This window comes from Erithacus rubecula, assembly GCF_903797595.1.
Source record: "Erithacus rubecula genome assembly, contig: SUPER_Z_unloc_3, whole genome shotgun sequence".
In the NCBI taxonomy this organism is placed as follows: Eukaryota; Metazoa; Chordata; class Aves; order Passeriformes; family Muscicapidae; genus Erithacus; species Erithacus rubecula.
Window position 1 is genome coordinate 4774386 of NW_027635944.1, and position 19923 is coordinate 4794308.

General features: G+C 39.2%; 1 protein-coding gene and 1 long non-coding RNA gene across 3 annotated transcripts in view; one reads left to right on the top strand and one right to left on the bottom strand.

Annotated features, from left to right (window-relative positions):
* The window catches only part of CHD1 (chromodomain helicase DNA binding protein 1), a 53670-nt gene extending 50528 nt beyond the window's left edge, over positions 1–3142 (bottom strand). For both annotated transcript variants that reach the window (XM_079331404.1, XM_079331403.1), the window contains exons 1-2: positions 2757–3142; positions 820–1026 (exon numbers count right to left, since the gene is read on the bottom strand). In XM_079331404.1, coding sequence (XP_079187530.1) covers positions 820–872 — 53 coding nt within the window. In that variant the 5' untranslated portion in view covers positions 873–1026; positions 2757–3142. The remainder of the gene's footprint in view (positions 1–819; positions 1027–2756) is intronic.
* Positions 3143–3834: 692 nt separating this feature from the next.
* On the top strand, positions 3835–18054 carry LOC306814909. Its single transcript, XR_013777277.1, has 3 exons — positions 3835–3892; positions 17796–17847; positions 17944–18054. It is a non-coding gene; the product is annotated as an uncharacterized lncRNA (long non-coding RNA).
* Positions 18055–19923: the final 1869 nt, after the last annotated feature.

The window sequence follows — 19923 nt, forward strand, 5'->3', positions numbered from 1 at the left end:
AGGGGCAGAAAAACAGCACAGTCACAAACCACTTAGAGGAGAAGTCTAATGCTCACTTTTTACTGTAAAGTTGATTTTTAAACCTCTAGGTTTATATTTCCAGTTTAAGAAATTCAAACTTTGTAGCGCACGAGGGGCTTTTTGAACTTGGAACTGTTCTAGTAAATGAACATAATTCCACCCCTACAAGCTGGCTGTCACTCTGCATGGAGACAAGGACATTCTAATCAGGCTCTTCCAAACATGTGAACACTCGGCACTTGACAATTTGACATTAGAGAACTGATTTTAAGTTTGTTTTTTTTTAGTTAAGAAAATGGCTGGAAAACAATGCTTTCAGTTCCAAAACCAAATACAAAGTTAACACTTTCAGCTCTACTAGTCTAGAATGACAGAAATACAAAGTATTTAATATCAAAACACTGCCCCTTTAAAGACAGCCTAATTAGGATTTTATACAACATACATTATGCACGTGTGCCTTTATAGAGAATAGCTTTAACATTTTAATTCAATGTTTTTGATACTTCAGGCCTCTTTTTCCTCAAGAGAGGTATTATTCTGCTGGATGCCTACATGGCTTTAATATTACTTCCTCCTTAGTATGTAGGACACATACATGATCACTCCCCCTTCTTAGCTGAAATGATGAGAATGTAAAAAGCAGATTAAGCACCTGCAAGAAAGCAAAGCCAGTCTTCCTAACTATGATCTGCCTGCTAACCACCATATTTCAGCATTCAGTTCAAATATAAGACAGTTTTAGTAAAAAAACTAAGAAAATACATAGCCAAGAATAACAAATAAGCAAGTGCTTACCTTGACTCTCCACTACTGTTTCTTGCACTTTCTTCATCACTGTGCCCATTCATTGTAAATATTAAAAAGTTTGAAAAAAATAAATAAAAGTCCACTCAAGTTACAAGGTGGATGTCAGGAATCCACTTCTTGCTACTCTGTATGTTTTCCAGACGCTGTGTTTGCGTGAGTGCTCTCAGTGGGTATTCAAGTTTTCTCCCAAAATACCTAAAATAGGAAAGGAAAACATTAACACTATTTTAAAGAACGCCTCCAACTAAAGACATACCAAAAATAAACTGCTTTTTTTTCCACTAAGCATGAAAGGGGGCATGTTTGATGTCATGTCTGTAACTCAAATATAGCACTTTTTGTGTGTTACCTGTTCATGGCTGATCATTTTATCACCATTTCCTTTTCTGAGGGAGAAAAAAAAAAAAAAAGAATTTCCGTGCTGCCTGTGAAAACAACAAAAAAATAATGTCCAGAGAACACCAGGTCTTCATACTGGAAGATCTAAATAAAGTACACAAAATGCAGGGAAAACCTGTCTTGCTTTTTGTTTGACTGCAGCGGGGTCCCAGCACACAGTTTTTGTCATTATGTTTCTTTATGCAACTTTTCATGGGCAGTGCTATAAAGATGGCAATTTCTGCTGAACTACTAGCTGAAGAACAGGAAAAATTACAGAAATTATATTTTCTTCAGTACTGCAAGGTGAGAAAAGTTTATTGCATAGTAATAGATAGTGCCTCTCTGCATTGCTTCTTAACTTTGAGCATGGTATTGAATTCAGGAATTACACAGATCTAAATACTAAAGAAAAAATGCCTACTTGAAGGCGTAGGTAAATAATAATGTTCTGCTAAGATCTGCTTAGTAAAATCTATTTCATGCACAAAACATAGGTGAAGCATTTCCAGGAACACACGTAATGCTATCCACTTACAGCTGTGGGCAGAAGCAGGAAGATAAAAGACTGTACTGTTTAACACGAGCTCCCACTAAATCAAACCAGCAAGATCCCAGAGATGGGATGATCATTATTGCATATACATCAGCCTCCTAGGCCAGTATTCAACGCAGCCAGAGAAAGTTTAGGCTCACGGTAAACGGGCCGGAACTACAAGCTCAGTGATAATCAGATCAACTTGCGCCCTCACAGACTTAGCGGTGCGAAGGCGATTAGGGTCTTGCCCGCCCCGGGGTGCTCCCCAGGAACAAGCCACAGCCCAACCTCGAGCCCATCAAGAAGCTGTCGAGGGAAGTCTCGCTCTGGGGCGGGCACTGCCCTGCGCTCCGGCCCGCGAACAATGGCGATGAGGGACGGCAGCGCGACCAGGAGCCCCGCAGCCAGAGCGCGGCCGGGAACCCCGCGGGGGAGGAGGGGCGCGCCGCGCCATCCCGCGCCGGCACGAACCGCCGCACCTCCGGCACCCGGAAAACACCGCGGGCGACTGCAAAAGTTTCTCTCCGGCCCCTCTGCTCTGGGCCGACCCGATCCCGACTCTCGTCCTCTCCCGCCCGCGCCATTCTGCTGCTACTCGTCCACAAGGGAGCGCGGGCAGGGCCGCCCGCCCGCTCCACTAACGGCGCGGCCTGCGCGGGCGCCGCTCTCTGGCAGCGCTTCCAAGGCCACCGCCGCCGCCCTCCACGATCGCTTCCCCCGGCGCCCCCCACGGCCCGGAGTGGAGCCGCGGCCGCTCTCGGGCCGCCCGGGCGGCTCCGCACTGGCTCCCCCCGCAGGAGCGAACGGGAGCAGCTCGACCGCACTGCCCACCTCGGCCCCGGAGAATCCCTCCCTCTCTGCGCGGAGAACAGGGAGCGGGCCCGAGGAGCCAGCCCGGCTCCGGGCATCCACCCGCCTCGCCACCGGCAGCGGGGCCGCATTTCCTCCGCGCCGCTCGGCCCCCCCTCTGGCTTTTATCTCCGGCAGCTGCATGGCGGCCTCTGCCTACCTGCGGTGCGTGGGGCCCGGCCGGCCCAGCCCTGCCCGGGCCCCCCCACGGCCAGAGGCCTCGCTGCGCTCCGCGGGACGTGCTGCTGCTCGTACCGCAGCCCCGGGTCGCGGGCGGCTCCCGCGGCCAGAGCGGGGCCTGGGCGGCCGCCGCTGCTCTCGCCGGCTCCGCGCTGCCCGCGCCGCGGGCTCGCTCGCTCTGCCGCCCGAACAATGGGGTCCGGACCACGCTGGGAGGGGCGCAGGGAGCACCGGGGTGTGCGCCGCTCCGCTCCGCCGCCGACTCCTAAGTGCTGCCGACCGCCGCCATCACGCCGCCGCTCCGCGCAGCCTCCCCCTCCCGCGGTCGGATGGAAACCCCGGGCGTGATGTCAGCCCTGCGCCCTGGGACCGACCGGCAGCGGGAGGAGGAGCCTCGGGCGGGGGCGGCGAGCGGCGGCGCCGCCGGGCCTCGCACAGGGCGGCGGGGCCGGGAGCCGGCGGCCCGGCCCCAGCTCCCATCCGCCCTTACCTCCTTTCTGTCCAGCGCTGGCTGGGCTCCCGTGCCGCTGTGCGGGCGCAGGGCGCTGCCCGAGGGGCGCCATAACCTGCGCGCCGCGGCGCAGGGGTTTTGTTTGCGGTTTTCGGTGTAAAATCACGGCCCGATGACAAACGTAGCCGCGTTTCTCACTCCACGCAGTCCCAAGCGGTGCTGGGGCGTGCTTAGGGAAGTTTGGACTCTTCCCCTGGCAGGGAAATGACCTCCCTCCTTGAGAGCAAATGTCTACGCCCGGTTTTATGCCCGCTCCTTGCTAGTGATCAGCGTGGTTTAACGAGATACACGGTCATTATTGAAAAAATCGAACAACCCAACCCAGAGAAAAACAACACACACGCAAAAAATGTAATTTAAGCTGTGCGTCCGAATGCTTCCGGAGTGGCAAAGGAAAGTAGCAGCTGAGTGAGAGAGTGCTGTAAACAACACAACACCTTGGAACGTGGAAGGAGCTTGCGTGCCTTCCTCCCGGTGACAGCGCGGGGAAAGGCCGCGCCACTCGGCCAGAGGGTTGTGGGGACATTACCGACTGGCCTCTGAAACCAGACCTTTGAGCACCTTGCAAGGGTGAAAGACGTCAGGTCAGGAGGAAAACAATTAAGGTGAATTTAAAAGAAAAACAACCTAACCCCCTTCCCACGGGAGGTAGTTGTTCAGCCGTCCCTAGGGGTGCAGCGCCCTATCACATGTCCCACCATCCTTCTTTTCCCCTCAGTTTTATATACTGAGCATGATGCCATATGGTCTGAGACATCCCTGTGGTCATTTGGGCTCAACTATTCTGGCTGTGTCCCCCTCCACTCCTTGTGCACGTCCAGCCTCCTCCCTGTTGGGGTGGGATGTGGAGCAGGAAAAGCACTGACTCTGCGTAAGCCCTGATCAACAGTGAGACTTGTTTTATCAACTTGTTTTATCAACTTGTTTAATCACACTTGTTTTATCAACATTGTTTCCAACACAAATCCAAAACTTAGCCCCATTCCATCTATTGTGAAGAAAACTACTTTTATCCCAGCCGAAACAAGCACACCTACATGTTTAGTTGTATTTTTACTTAATAATCTTCTTGGCTTCTTCAGTTTTCTTTACCTAGATATGTTTAGTAGAGCTCCTCAGCTCTCAGCCTTGGAAATCCCTTTTGAAGGTATGTTTTCACAATAGTTTCAATAACTGTAGTTAGAACTGCTGTGATAGCAACTTCATCAGCTATGAGAGATAAAACTAGCCATTTAACTGCCTGAACTTTGTCACCACGCAGCTGCACATGCAGTGATCCCTGAGCAGTGTCACAGTAGCAGCACTTGTACTTAGAGTACTTAAAAATTGCCTAAACGTTGTCTGGAGATCTTTTTCCACACCCATAGGAGAGAAGGACTTTCCTTCCATGTCAGAACTTCTTTGTATTTCATCTTAAATCAAGTCCTTCTTTCCCACATGTCATAGTAAAGTATGAATGACATTCCTATCTTAGCAGCATTTCACACCATAAGTAAAACTAGCTTCTGGTATGCACAGCTTTCAGTATTTTCTGGTATTTCACAGCATCAAGAGAAAAATAACACATAATGCATGACATTTTAAGGACAGATGGATAAAGCTTCTTGTCATTACAGAAAGCTACCACCCATGGAAAAAAATTATAATCTAATATAAAATAAAGAATTTTTTTCCATGGGTGGTAGCTTTTTTTCCATGGGTGGTAGCTTTATATTAGATTATAATCTAATATAAAATAAAGAATTTTTTTCTTTTTTTTTCTTTTTTTTTCTTTTTTTTTTTTTTTTTTTTTTTTTTTCTGAAGCTGTATTGCAACTTTCTGGCACCTCACCAGGGTGTGGGTGCTAATATTTATTGTGCCTGAGGTGTCACTAATTTACCCCCTCTCTGCTTGTACAACAGTTTGTGAGTTGGATATGTGCTTATAGACAAGAGATAATCAATATGCTGTGATAGATAGCTGTGCTGTTATGCAATGAGCACAATGTCTTTCAATGTCTGTGTTTTCTGATTACTTGTCGTTCTATGGTAGGGGTCCATATTCATCACAGTAATTTGTGTTTAAGAAAAGACATATCACTCTTCTTAACATTTAGAAGTTCTGGACAAAGAAACTTTGGTCAAAGATAAGATTTAGAGGAAAACAACAGTGGCAAAAAAATCTACAATTCTTTTATAGAATTAGTTGAAAGAAAAACAAATTCATTCAGTGCTTTCAGGTCTAGGAGGAAAAAGCTTGTCTGAATTTTTTATCAGTTTAGTCTGTGGGCCACTTTCAGAGTACTCTTGTTAGAAATCAGTTTAGTTTAGATCTGCAACTTGCTTAGGTCTTCACAAACTGTTCATCAGAAGTGATTATTCCAAAAGAATTTTGTGTAAGATGCAAAGTCTTGTTAGGTTTAAATTATCTGCCAATACTTGAAGATTTGTAAACTGTAGTGCACAGAAACTGGAATTATGGAAGTGAAAAGAATTAGTGAGTAGTTTAGATACATTGGTTAAGTTTGACCAACTAAGTATAGGGGTTTTTTTTCATTATTTAATTATAAATTTCTGACATTATTTATTCAATTCCTAAAAAAAACCCCCATGTCAACACATAATTTAAATTATTTTCAAGTTAAAAATAACATCTTTGGCTAGTACAAATGTATGCATAAAATATCTTAACTACATGAATTTAATTAAAAAGAACAACAAACTGGTTGCTGGACAAGCATGACTAAGGCTTCGCCTAAAACTACACATGACAATCAGCTGAAATTTTAACAGATTGCTACCTTGTCTGAGCAGAGTATCTGTACACAATTGGACCTCTACAGAGAAACATTGCATCTCTGCACTGGCTAACTATCTTGCTGAAAAGCTCAAAGAAGTAATATAAATACGGGCATTTAAGTGGTTGTAATGAGCCCTTGAAGTTTATATGTGTCAGGACACCTGAGATAAGCTCACACTTTTCTTTAAAGTACTGTTTTGTTTGGTCTAAGTTACCACAAATTTGTTGGAAGCATTAATTCTCTCCAAAAGCACCTGCAGGGTGTAGACCTAAGGTGCCAAATAAACCTTGTGTCTATTAGTGTTTTCTTCTTAATGCTTAGCTAACCAAAAGTGTAAATTGAGTGAATACTTTTTTCCCTCTTCTTAGATACTAACCTGAACACTCAAAATATGTCAGGTTCTACATGTAGGTTTAAAATGCCATAACTCTCCTTTAGAGAACTATTTTACCATTTCTAGGGCAGAATCCCTTTTTTTTCAGGGTTTGCAACTGTTATATCATCCAAGCCTTGTTCACCTGGCACCTTTTTGCTTTTCTTGTTTGCTTGGTGCTGTATCATAAGCTTCTAGAGGTCTCATTCATTATCTGTCTTCCCAAATTCAGGTGACTGGCCAGCAGGCCAGGCATTGGCCAGGTACACTTGGCAGGTAGAATGTCACAGCAAAAGGCATTATCTTGGGCAGGTCTGATGGAATATGCACCCTTGCTTAATGAACTCCCAGGCCCTCCTCTGTGACCATGTCTTAGCAGGAACCTGTTCTTCATTTGACAAGCATTGTTATGTAGCTTTATGCATAAAATGCCAATTCTTTGTAACATGTCACTGTAACCTTTATTTTTCTAATTTACTAATTTAAGAAGCATAAAGTGGCATAATTATATGGTACAATATATAGCCCTACATTTACACCTGGAAATTTTATTTGCACACCTATTTCAGTCACAAGCTTCCCCTGCTCGTATTCCAACCTGACAGAGCTTACACTACAATCATTTACAAACACAGATGTTCAAACTTCCTCTCTGCTACAAGAACACCACTCTTAGGCATCAGTTCTATCAAGCCAATGTATTTTATGCTAGTGTACTGGTTACACTTGGCCAAAACCTTGAAAATTATGCCTTGTATACCAGTGTAATGCAATTCTCTAATTGGACCAACTGAAATAATGTATTGCATTAGACTTGGTGCAACTGGTATAAGACTATTTTTATCCCTCTGAGTTGCAGCAGTACAATAGGTAAGTCATGCTAGAAATTATACTAATGAGTAGTCTTTTGGTATTTCAGTACTTCTAGGTATAAGTAAGTTTATAAAGAGCAACAGTTTTCAGTGTCTGAGTTTCTCTTTGAAAAGAGCTTTTAAGAATGTGCAGAATTCAGCTCAAAACTAAGGTTTGTTGCTTAATCTTATTGCTGTTAGAAAAAATAGACTAAAGAATTTGAAGGAATCATATGTGAACTGTTTATTCCTATTATTAAATAGAGGATAAGCAGGAGCAGTATCTGAAAGAGAAATCATGCTTCTGTACTGTACTTGAGAGATTTGTTGCTTGAGGCAGAAGAGAGCTAAGTCAACCCTAAAACTTAAAGAAATGTAAGAGAAATACTTCTGCTGTCAGACTACCATTTAAGACTATTGTCCAGTCATATGAGGCAAGCAAATATAGGAAAGGGTTTACATCATGTGCTAGAAAATATGAAGCTGTATGTGAGGGCAGAAGCAAAAAGGATAAACTTCTGTGAGTTCTTGGCAGTTAGAATGTGTAAAGTTAGAATGTGTCATAGACTTTCTTAGAAGGTGTCATGAGTAACAAAAAATTCTAATGTGGATTTTAACATTTTCTTTTTTGTTTCTGCTACAGTCTGTAATTTTAAGTGACCAAGTTATTTTTGTCCTTTTAATTTGTCAATGAAATGGAATTATTTTATCTGACTTTTCTGTTTCTTCTTTGTTCCAAATTTCACTACATATGGTGGGTTGACCTTGGCTGCTTGCTAAATACCCACAGAGCTGCTTTCTCATTCCTCAACATCAGCCGGATAGGGAAAAATTTAGATCAAATTCATGGGTCAAGATAAAGACAGAGAGAAAACCTACTAAGTAACATCACAGGGGAAACAGATTGGACATGGGGAAAATTAATTTAATTAATAAAATTTAAAAATGCCAATTAAATGCCAATTAAAATAGAGCTGGATGGAGAGGAAAAAAATACGTAATATCTATACTGGCTTCCCTTCATCCTCTTCTTTTTTTAGGCTCAATTTCAGTCCATAAATCCTGACTCCTCTCCCTCAATGGTTCCAGGATATGGGAAATGGCTGCTGGGACTAACCCATAACAGCTCCTCTCTGCCACTTTTTCCTTATTATGCTCTTCCAGTACTCCCGGGTGGGTCCTTTCCCAGGGATACAGTCCTTCATAAACTGCTCCAACATGGGTTGTACACGGACCATAGTTCCACCAAGATAAACCTGCTCCAGCATCTCCTGGGAATCACTTGTCCAGTTCCCAGAGCACCTCATCTCCCCATTCTTTGATCCTGGTTTCACATAATTCTCACTCCTCCCTCTCAACTGTTGTGCAGATTTTTAACCATTTCTTAAATAAGTTTTCTGAGCCACCACTTTGTCTGCAGGGCTCAGCTGTGTCCTGTGCCCCTTGGAGCTGGCTAGAACTACATGGGGTAGGCACATGCTGCTCCTCTCTGAGCAGTCCTTGCAGTCCTCCACAGTGATCATAATGCTTCCTTCCAGACACAATGCAGTAAGATATCAAGTCACTTTCATCATAATGAGATCTCCGGAGTCTCCAAATGGTTTTAAATTTTACCTCCACTTGAGCTGCTCAGTTTTCTTGAGAACTGGTGCTCCATAACTCTGAGAGTAGGGTTTTTTTGGTGGCTGACATTAGCTGGATATGCATCCTGACATTCCTGAGCCTCATAGGAATTGTGCAGTATTTGTGCTGGAACTGAATAGTCCTCCCAAGCACAGGTTGGGAGACAGAACTCAGGATTGGTCTTTGTCCCATGGAGGGTTATGAACTATGCTTTCACAAAGATGTGAGTATGCAGAAGAGATTTAGCAATTTTATCTTCTTTTTTATGACTCTGACAAAGTAATTTGCCTTTTGATCACTGACAAAGTAATTTGCTGAGATGCTTCTCTGTTTCCTGAGGAAGTCCTTCCAAATTGCTACCTGTGTGGAAAGATTGAGAGATATGATGACTGTAAGAACACTGTATTGCATTGCAGAAGTTATGTTCTTATATCCTTTCATTTATGAGTGTAAAATGCAAAAGGTCTTGTAGCAGCAGAAAGCAAGAGTTATGGAGTTGACTGCAAATACAAGCTGTGCCTCTCCTACAGTTCCATCACAGGGAGCTGGGAACAGCCAGCCTCTCCATATAGATAATAGAACTTCCTGTCCTTCTGAGGAGCACACAAGGCATACAAGATCAGAAGGGAGCTGGCAAAAATGTTCTACCTGTTTCAGAACTGAAAAACACTCAGTGTCTGAAATTTCAATCAATCTTCCTAAAGGAGCCACCAGTATTGCTTTATATTATACCTATATATATATATATATATATATATATATATATATATATATATATATGTATGGGTGGACATATGCTTGCTTTTAAGACAACAACATAAGTAAACTTATGTGTTGGGATACTGGCATATTGGATCCTGGACTTTTTGAATTAAACATGCAGAATAGCAAGACCTCTTGTTGAACTTTCAATGGTATGGTCCTTTAGGTGGAGATTGGAAGTAAAAGTGCTGCTGTAACTCAGAGAGATTTCATCGACTTTGTAAATTATTATGAAACAGGACGATGCAATAATACTGCTTGTTAAAGAAAAGCATCACAGGAAATTAATACTTGGTAAGACTGTGTTTGGCCATTCTGTGTTTATAAATTGAGAACATTCAATGATACAGATACCAAACATTCCTCTGCATACCGAGTAAAGCAGCAGTATCGTATTATTTCAATGTGGGACTGTCTTTAAGGGGCTCTTAGTCATTTAAAGAAATCAACAACTTTAAATTCAGAAAGTGTCCAATTGAGTATATCTGGAGAGTCTTAATTTAATCTTTTAGCTTGAAAGAGATCTACAGATACATAAATTAGAAATCCTACTGCAAAAATACACGTGTTTTTTGGAATATCCATTTAAAAAATAAAAAACTCCCAGCCCCCAAAACTTTACTATTGGTATAAGTGTTGGGTTTGGGCTTTTTTCATTGAAGGTATGGGGAATAGAAAAATGTGACTAAATTAATGAACCATACCAGGTGTCTTCATTTAAAACACATCTCTAGTAGTCATTTAGTTAGTTCTCCTTATCAGACCATGAAATCATGACAATTGTCACTACTATTGCAAATGTAATAAAAGTGTTCATATTAAATGACCCACCTCAATTTAGCTGGCCACACAAAATGCTGCTTTAATTTTTTGTTGATGTTGATTGAAGATATTTTCATATGCCAGAAGTCCTACCACATCTTTCTATAAACACACTCTTAAAATTCAGAGACTCTGCTCTTCCCTCCCTCTTTTTCAATGTCAAAGCTTAAAGTAAAACTAAATTCAATTATTCAGTTTGGAATAGAGAAAGTTCTGAGTTCTAACTGAAGAAAGAAAAAGTCCTAGGTCAGGATAAGATGACAATTTCTGTTTTAAGCGTCCTAGAAATATAAGTCAATAGTGTTTTTAACTTTAACTTTGCTAGGAGTACCAGTCAGGAAAATATTTTCACAACTTCAAATATTATGGGAGTGTAAAATAGGAATGAAGGGAATCTTTTTTTATTTCATGTTGTTTACCAAATAGTTTGATAAACCATTTAAAATCTGTGCTGACATTACTTACTTAGGCTGTATAATACTAACTTTTATTACTGAGCTCCTAAAATAAGAGAAAGACTAATGAGAAAGAGTGCTGCAAGATATGGAATGCCTTTTATGCAGAGTGCTTTGGTGCATGCTTGTGCTATGAAAAAATGCCAGAGCTGCATTTATGAAAGTGGGAAGATGAATAGTGATTGTGAATGGCTTGAGATCATACAGCTGTGTGAGACAGTTCTGGCAATTAAGCAAAATTTTCCTAGATGCAGGAATGGATTATGCTTGATAAGTGAACAATAGATATACCTTCCAAATCATATGGTTGAGGATTTCTTGTGCTGATTTTTAAAACAATGTCAATTTTAAAACTTTTTCTTTACTGTCACAATCATGAGGTAAGTCAGACCTGAAAAAAATTGCTTACAACTCACTATTCCAAGACGTGATCTCTTCTGTTGGAAAATAAGGACATGGGTTTGTAACAAGGAAACAAAAAAATTGAATCAGCTTGTCCCTAAATAATTATGTCTTATAGTCATTCTTCTGCTAGCTAATAAATATTAGATGTTGCAGTGCTGTGGTTTTGAGGGTTTTATTTGGTTGTTACTTTGTATTTTAAATAGTTTTGAAAATCAGCCCTTCAAAAAGAACCTTAGAGGCCATGTACAGCTTGTAAATGAGAGTGGCAATATATATATATCTTTATCTTTGGTAGTGAAGCCAGGATTATAATATGAATATGTGTTGCTTCCTTCAATACACAGTGATTATTTAATATCTTCAAGTGATCTACGATTCAGAGGTAATTGTATTATCCAAAAGGGAGCATTGTGGAAAGCTGCTTGCAAATGATGATTTTAATAGTGGCTCTCCTTTGTATTTACAAAGCATATCTCTACCAAAAATGAAAGAGCATATTATGTAGTTTCTTCCTTACAAGAATATAACATTGGAAATCAGTCAGCAGAGGAGCAAAGGATAGTTAAGGATGGAAGAGGTAAGAGTAAGCAGCAAAGCAGTAGCAAATCCATTGTTTGTATCCTCCACTGACACTTAAAACATCAGTTTCATTATTTTGTCTCTTGTTCTGAAGTAGGATTTGCACATGTATTTTTCTTGTGTGGAAACCTAGTAATTAAACTTTTGGATCTAAGTTCTGGTAGATTTTTCTTGTAAGATTTAATCTGTTTCATTCTGAAATCAGATTTTAACTTCATTTTGGAATAAAGAAGGAAATCCCAAAAAGCTAATTTTTTTTCTTCCAACAAAATTCAATGAGTCAGAGTCAGAACACAGAAAGAAAACAAAACAGCTAGTGAATACTGCAGCCTGTGGTTAAAGTATTGAGGATGTTTGGTATAAAAGAAAGAGCAAACTGAGACGTACAAGACTTCAGCTTTCAGTTGGGGTGTATATTTGTGTAAGAAACAAAGATGATCACCTTAATGTCATTGAAGATCACCTTAAAGGATTGAATAATCATTCTGAGACATTGAGAAAAGCAGTGCTATAATTTCAAAATCCCAGGAGCTGCCTATTTTATGCTTATGTATGAGTGCTAAGTAACTGAGATCATGACTTCTTGAAGTTTCATTTCTAAGTTACTTTGTCTCCATCTGGATGGACCCGTTGCTGTATCATGTCTTTTTTGTACTATAAATTATATTTAGTTCTAAGGTTTGTACTATCCTGTTGGCCATTCTTAAGAAAATGGAATTATTATGGTGGCAGATGTTACCCAAAATTAAGAAAATAAAAAAGAAATATGCTGTGCAGCTGTTCCACTTTGGGAAGCTGTTGGTAAATTGAAAATAGTAGTTCTTCAATTACAGATTCTGAGTTATTGTGTGGCTATTGTGCAAAAGTCTGTATTCAGTACATTCTAGTACTGAATAGTATGTGCCTGAAATCTGGGATATAGTTGGTATGAATTCCTTGCTTAAATAAAAATTACTTATTTTTGAAATTAAAACTTCTTTAGTACAGTACATATTCTTTCATTTGTAGATGTCCCCTTTGCTTCTTGAAGTAACCTGTTCTTTCACCAAAAATTGGTACAAAATTTCATGTAAGTAGTTTGTGGTTTAAAACAATTTTTCCCAAGTAACTACAGCCATTCACAGTTTACAATTGGTAGTAGTAGTTTTAGTAGTATTAGTAGTTTTAATTTGTCTGAAATAGTAGCTTTTCATACCACACTAAACTTCAGGGGGAAATTCCCCTACATTATTAACAATTTTTTTATGAAACAAACTCTAGAAAACCCTAAGTGGAACAATCAGCATTTGTAAACAGCAGCATTGTGGATGTTCTCCAATGACTGTGTAACTTTGTTGTAACTTTTCTGGTTTTTTTTTCCCTTTTTTCTCTGTGGAATTTTCCCCATGGTGATGCTAAGAAAACTTGTTGGCTGCATCCTGGCACAGGTAGCTAGAAACAAAGTGGGGGGAGAAGGAACACCTGGAGACTGGTGTTAATTTTCATAGCTGCTGTTGTTTTTGTTTATCTGCTTAGATATATTAGTAAAGAGCTGTTATTCCCATATCTTTGCCTGAGAGTCTCTTAATTTCAAAATTGTAATAAATTGGAGGGAGGGGGATTTGCACTCTCCATCTCAGAGAGGGGATCCTGCTTTTCTTGGCAAATAGCTGTCTTTCAAATCAGGACAAACTTTTATTCATTATGAAATTGATTTAGTTCTGTGATGTTGGAACACCACAGGTACTATAAAGTATCTGTCCTATTTTAGTTTATAATTCTTAATATTAATGGGGATAGTTTTTGTAATAATTTTACATCTGTGTTTTAACATTGATGAGTTACATTGATGAGCACTTGAACTTTAATTCAAACTGAATGTAAAAAAATAATGATCTAACATGTTCTTATGTTTGTATTCTGAAACTTTGTGAAATTTTGTACAATTTGCCAGTGTACAATAGAAGGAGCATCAGCGAGAATTCCAGCTAAACCAAACAGAATTATTTATTTGAATCTTCAGTAGAGTTCTAAAGTGTCCGTTTGTTTTACATATTTTTATATTACTTTAATCAGAACTGATAGTCCTGAAGTAGTTACAGCTGAATCGTAATAACCCACATGATGATATTTTGCAGAAGGTGTTTATTAAACTACTATGTAGATCCACCAGTTCTAAGGCACTATTGTTGACTTGCCTTTAGATTTTACTGGTTTTGTTATTTTGTGGTTGTTTTTTACCTAGATTGTTAAGGGTAACTTACATTAACTCAAAAACTGGAAGATCTTCCCTTCTAGAAGGATGAAGTCTGCAGATAATTGAGAAATACTAAAGCAAAATTACTAAACCAAAAATTGAGATCTTTCTCTTTCATCTCTCATTGCTGATCTTTTTGATACTTAACGGATACTGGAAAGAACAAAGAAATAGCTTCTCTGATCACTAACTGGAAAAATTATTTGATTTTAAAAAATGCAAATACCTTTTCATTGAGGATATAAAGGTGGGTCAATTTTGGAATAAGTATTTTACTAACTCTATACTTCAGAACATTGTCATGCTCTTTCTTGATTGAATGAAGAACTCTGAACAATTATTGCTTAAGCAGGGTGAATTGATTATATCAAGAATGTTAAAATGCATTAGGACTGTAAATTAATCAATCATTAGTTATCTATAGAGAATCTCAGTATGCCTAACATCCTTTCCAAGTTCTGAAGTAGAGGAAGAAGTTTCATTGTAATGTTTTGAAACATAATTTCTTACATAAACCTGTGGGGGGAACAGATTTTATTAGAAGCAGGTATCAATCACTGTAATAGAATGTAAGATATGTCTCTGGTTTTTTTTGCATTATGAATTTTAAATCAGTGATAGTGAACGGTGTTACTTACGGAGAAACACATGGTCCAATAGTGGGAGCCCAGGTGGAAAAATCTTATAGAAAATGTATTGTTGACAAATTAGAGAATTAAACAGTCATGATCACTATGAAGTTTAACAAGGACAGATGCTGGATTCTGCTTCTGGGACAGGGCAACCACGGCTGTGTGCAAAAACTGGGGAATGAGGCACTGGAGAGCAGTGCTATGGAAAGGGACCTACATACTAATTTGATCTAAAATGTAAATACATTTTCTACATCAACCCCTGCATTCCTCTTCCCCTTATATGAAAATTCTTCAAGGTGATCCATGGACTGGGTAGGCATGTTGATTAAAGAGATACTTCTTGCTTTTTGTATTAAGAAAAAGTTATAGGTTGAGCTAAGAAGAGTTAAGTAATCAACAAGAGAGAGGAAAAAAGAGCAAGTATTGTCACAGCAGTGACTTGCCATCTCCAAACAGCACATCAGTGCCCAGCTTGTGTCTGGGTATTGGCTACTTTGGAAAGAATACACCCGCAGTTCTGACTGCTGAGCACGTTGTTGTATGGCATATATCACTTGCAATTGTTCAGCTTGTATCAGTTGTCCTGGCTGCTTCTCCTCCCAGGCTCTTGCTCACCCCTGGCCTGCTTGCTGCAGCGACAGAATTACAAGAGAGGGCCTGGACTGTGCAGGCCCCATTCAATAACCAAAACACTGCTGTGTTATCAACACTGTTTTGGTCACAGAAGCAGAGTGCAGCACCATACAGGCTGCTACGAGGAGACATAATTCTGTCCCAGCCAGGGATACAGATATATACACATATACAGACTCTGGTGAATAACTCTATTACTATAGAGGTGCAGATTATTTTAGGCAATCTTTACTTGCTTAGCTGCTACTTCCTCTTTCTGTACTTAGAGAGCTTTATTAGCTTTCTGATGGGCTTTCAAGCACACTTCTGTTATGCAAAGTAAGGTACTGTTCCTTTAGGGTTCACTGAGAGAGCTTCCTTAAAAAGTATCCCCAGGTGCATTGAGCATTTGCACCGAGATTTGAACAGTGCAGAGGTGGATGGTGAAGAAGACAAAGCTGTTGTGCTTTCTAGAGATATTATGGACAAGGAAACTGTCAACAGAAACAGCTGTAAGTGCTCTTAACTTCACTAATGCAGTGAAAGGGGAGGAGTGACCACGGGGAGGTGAAGCTGCTGTGGTATTTAGTATGTACTAAACTAGACTAGATGTGCATTCAGCATCTGACACTGTCCAGATCTGTAGATTGAAGGGATTTTAGATTCTGAAGCCAACGTCAAGTTCTTATATTTTGTTATAGTTCAGTTTGATTTTTTATTAGACCTGGATGATGTTTTAAAATAAATGACTGTTACCTCCCCTTAATTGCTATCATGCATAGAAATTCCCACTTTTATGTCCAAATTATTTACATGACTTCTAGAAACAAGCCTAAAATCTAAAATCAGTTTTTCAACATAAAACCCATTTGATCATTCTCCTTGCTGCACTCAAAATTACCACAGTGATCTTACAAATATGGCTAAGCCACATTTGGTTGTGTCGTTGGCCCAAGTGCTTGCTTGGTGAATGCCACTTTTGAGTTACTGCAGAGCACAATAATGCTGTGGATCCTGTTCTACAACTCCTCATCAGCTCTGAGGTCCTGCACAAAATCTTCCTGTTAGAAGGACTGCCAAAGCTGAATGAGGTGAAGTTTGCTCTTTGTTATACTGCCCCTCATACTTCTTGTTCTTCCATATAATCACTGGTTTACCCCTGTTTTGCCTTGGCAAAGCTGAGCCTCAGATATGCCTGTCTCATAACAAGTATGAGAAATGCACTCCAAGGTTAGTGTATCTTCTGCAGTGTCCTCTGTCAGGGAAAGCAGAGATACTGGGACAACCCTGTTCTGAGCATGAATTAGTGTGAGATGTAAAGGGACTTCCTAATTAGTATTAGGACGCAAAGTCAAAACTTGTTGCTATACCCAAGTCTTTTAAGTTCAGTTGCCAAAATTCTGTAAACTTGTACTGGCAGGGCCAAGCCAGTATCTTTTGAATTTGCTCCTTTTCCTACTGAAATAACACATTAATAAAAAATATATTCCAGGAGTAGCACGTGTATCTTTTCCACAGTAACTGCTAACACAAGGACTGGATTGAGAACTTGGAAATATGAAACTTCTAACTACATACAGAGGGATTTTGGTTCCCTCTAGTGATAAAAAGGCATCAATACTGCAGCTGCAGATTGGTTAACCCGTTCAGATACAGATGGGAAAATCATTCCAGGACATCTGACTAAAGCACAGCAGCGCCTCAACCTGCTACACAAGGCAGGACTTGGCTGACAAAAAGTGACAGAAGTGGATGATCTTTGTTAAGATAAAAGATGTCTCATTCTGCAGTTTCCTTAGGAGTTTTTTATTTGTTTTGTTCTTTTGGTTTTTTGTTTTTTAAAATTTTATTTGTTTTTTTTTTTTTTTAATTGCTGTACAAGTATATAGAAGGAAAAGCTGCTGTAAGATTGACAGCTGTTGGTGTGGGAATTTTGTTTTTTGGGGTTTTTTTGTTTGTGTTTATTTTGTCTTAAAAAATTTTGCAGCTATTCTTTTTGCATTAAAGTACTTGTGAATACTCTAGTAAAAAGCATCAAAAGAGAAGGACAATTAGGTGGAGTGTGTAAAAGAAGGCAGAATTAAAAAAATGTCAGATCCACTTCTGCAGAGAAGCGGTCTCTATCTCTATTCTGTTTCTAGCTGCCTTCTAACTTTACTTTTCTTCTTCCTTTTTTTCTTTTCTAAAAAGAAGAATAGAAAAGCCAAGTGAGAGAAGAAAATGAAGGGATATAGCAAAAGAATATGTCTAAAAGAGAACAATAGCATTGTCAAAGGAAAAAAAATTGCTATTGTTGCAAATGTTCAACTGAAGAACAGCTTGTCAGATCAATGTCAAGCTCTGTTGGTGTGATTTAAACTGTTTATTTCTCCTAGACGACACAGCTCTGCTTAAAGTGATTATAACAAATGGCAGAGACACAAGAATGTACTATTATTGCTGTTTGAGCAGAAGTCAATACTTTTCTATAATTCGCCAAGATTTTTAAAAATTTCTGTTTTCCTTTATTTTCTTTTCTCCAAGGCAATGCATGAAAAGCAAAACTTCACTTCCAGTTTTCTGCAGAGATCAAGAAAAGACAAGCTGTTGGGTTTTCATACAACCTACTCAGAATTTAGCAAATGAAGACTTTAGGTAAGACTTTTTCACAAGAAAGCTTTCTTTTCAAACATAATGATTAGGCATCCCTAATATGTTTTTTGCTGTATTATTCAGAAATAGAGAGTTTAAAGTAAACAGAAGGAGGGTGAGAAGAAGGACTTAAATAATTGCTGGTCTGAATGTTCTTTTTAATTTCCTTCACTTGCTAATTGTCCCAAAGGTATATATCAATTCCAATGAATTATTATTTGATGTATGAAGGACATGGTCATTTTCTAGGTAAGTGCTCAGTTTTTAATTTAATGATTGAGGTTATGGGAATTTATGTGTGTTATTCAGATAAACTGCTGTTTAATTTGGATTGACCTTGAATCCAAACACATAAATATGTAGAGAAGGGAGAAAGGAGGAGGAAGTAAATGCTGGCATAAAAGTCCACAAAAACAGGTATCAAGGAGAAAAGCCCAGATCTTCCTAATGTGGTACCTTACCTACAGGCATTTCAGAACACATGGAACTGCTTCCATGGCAAGGTTTGGGATTTTCTTTCACCTGCACCAAACATGAGTAAGAGTGCATAAATAGTAATCTCTGGGCAGGAATTTTCTTTGGGTGAGAGAAAAAAATTTAAGCCTCGGTTTATCAAAGAACTGGTTACCTTGTCTTGAGAAACTACCTGTCTACAAGAGAAGGTGTCAATAAGAAAGAATCCATGGATGTGTTTAACTGCATTTTTTTTTTTTTTTAAGAAGAAAATTTTTCTTCTACTAGGAACTTGACAAGGACTTATAAGAATGTTGGTAAAGTCTCAGATGATGAACTGTTCATGACAAGCTGGTCTGTTTAAGTGAAGGTTGAGAACAGATTTGGAAAGGTGACCATGTTTTCTTCAGAGAGAGAATAGCAGAGCTAGGTTTTCCTGCTGTGTGTTTACAAAAGAGTTCAATACAAGTAAATTAATTTTATAGGAAATAAAATTGAAAGCTTTGCCTGAAAAGAGTATTAATTTACACTTGCTGCTTAGCAATGTGCAAAAGTTGTTGATTGTGGTATACAAAAGAAGACGGTTGAAAACTGAAATAGGGTTGGAGTTTGATTTCATTAGAGACAGTGATCATAAACTTGCAAAAAAAGAAGCCTATTCTGACAGGTGAGATTTTCACAATAAATAGCAGTAAATAAATAGTAATAAGGTAAGACAGTGTAATCGTTGTATGATATATTGAAGCTAGGTTGTAAATCATCCACTAAAAGTACAGTCAATTTTAAAACCAGTTAAGCCTCATGTGGTGTTGCAATAATTTGTAATAATATTTAAATTTTTAATAAAATAATTTTCCCAAAATGCTTAATTGTCCGCTAAACATTACAGAAAAGAAAAATATTTTTTCTCTGTTGTTTTTAAGCTTTAGTGATGCGGCTGGATCACACTTCATCCAAACTGAAGGGACTAAAACCTTACAGAAGTCAAAAGTAGACTTTCTAAGAAAAAAAACACAGGCAGTATAGCTCAGGGAAAAAAAAAAAAAAAAAAAAGACAAATGTTACCAATGCAGAGTAAAAAATAAAAATACAGTAATTTTCACAGTGTAATAATTCCAGATCTCTCTGGACTATTGTTAGTCACTGACATTGTGTATATATATATATGTATATGTACATATATACGTATGTGCACACACATACACACATATATTCTCCATTCATTCAGAAAAGGAGCTGTAGATTCTGTTAACAATTGCTGCTTAAGAAATAGGGAACAACATTGCAAATATCATTTTGTATATAATGGTCAAGTAATTGAGTGGGCAAAGATAAGTCTGAATTGTTAACTTGAGCCACACGAGTACTATCTCCCCTGTAACTAAGCACAGCAAAAGAAATACAGATACTCCAATTATA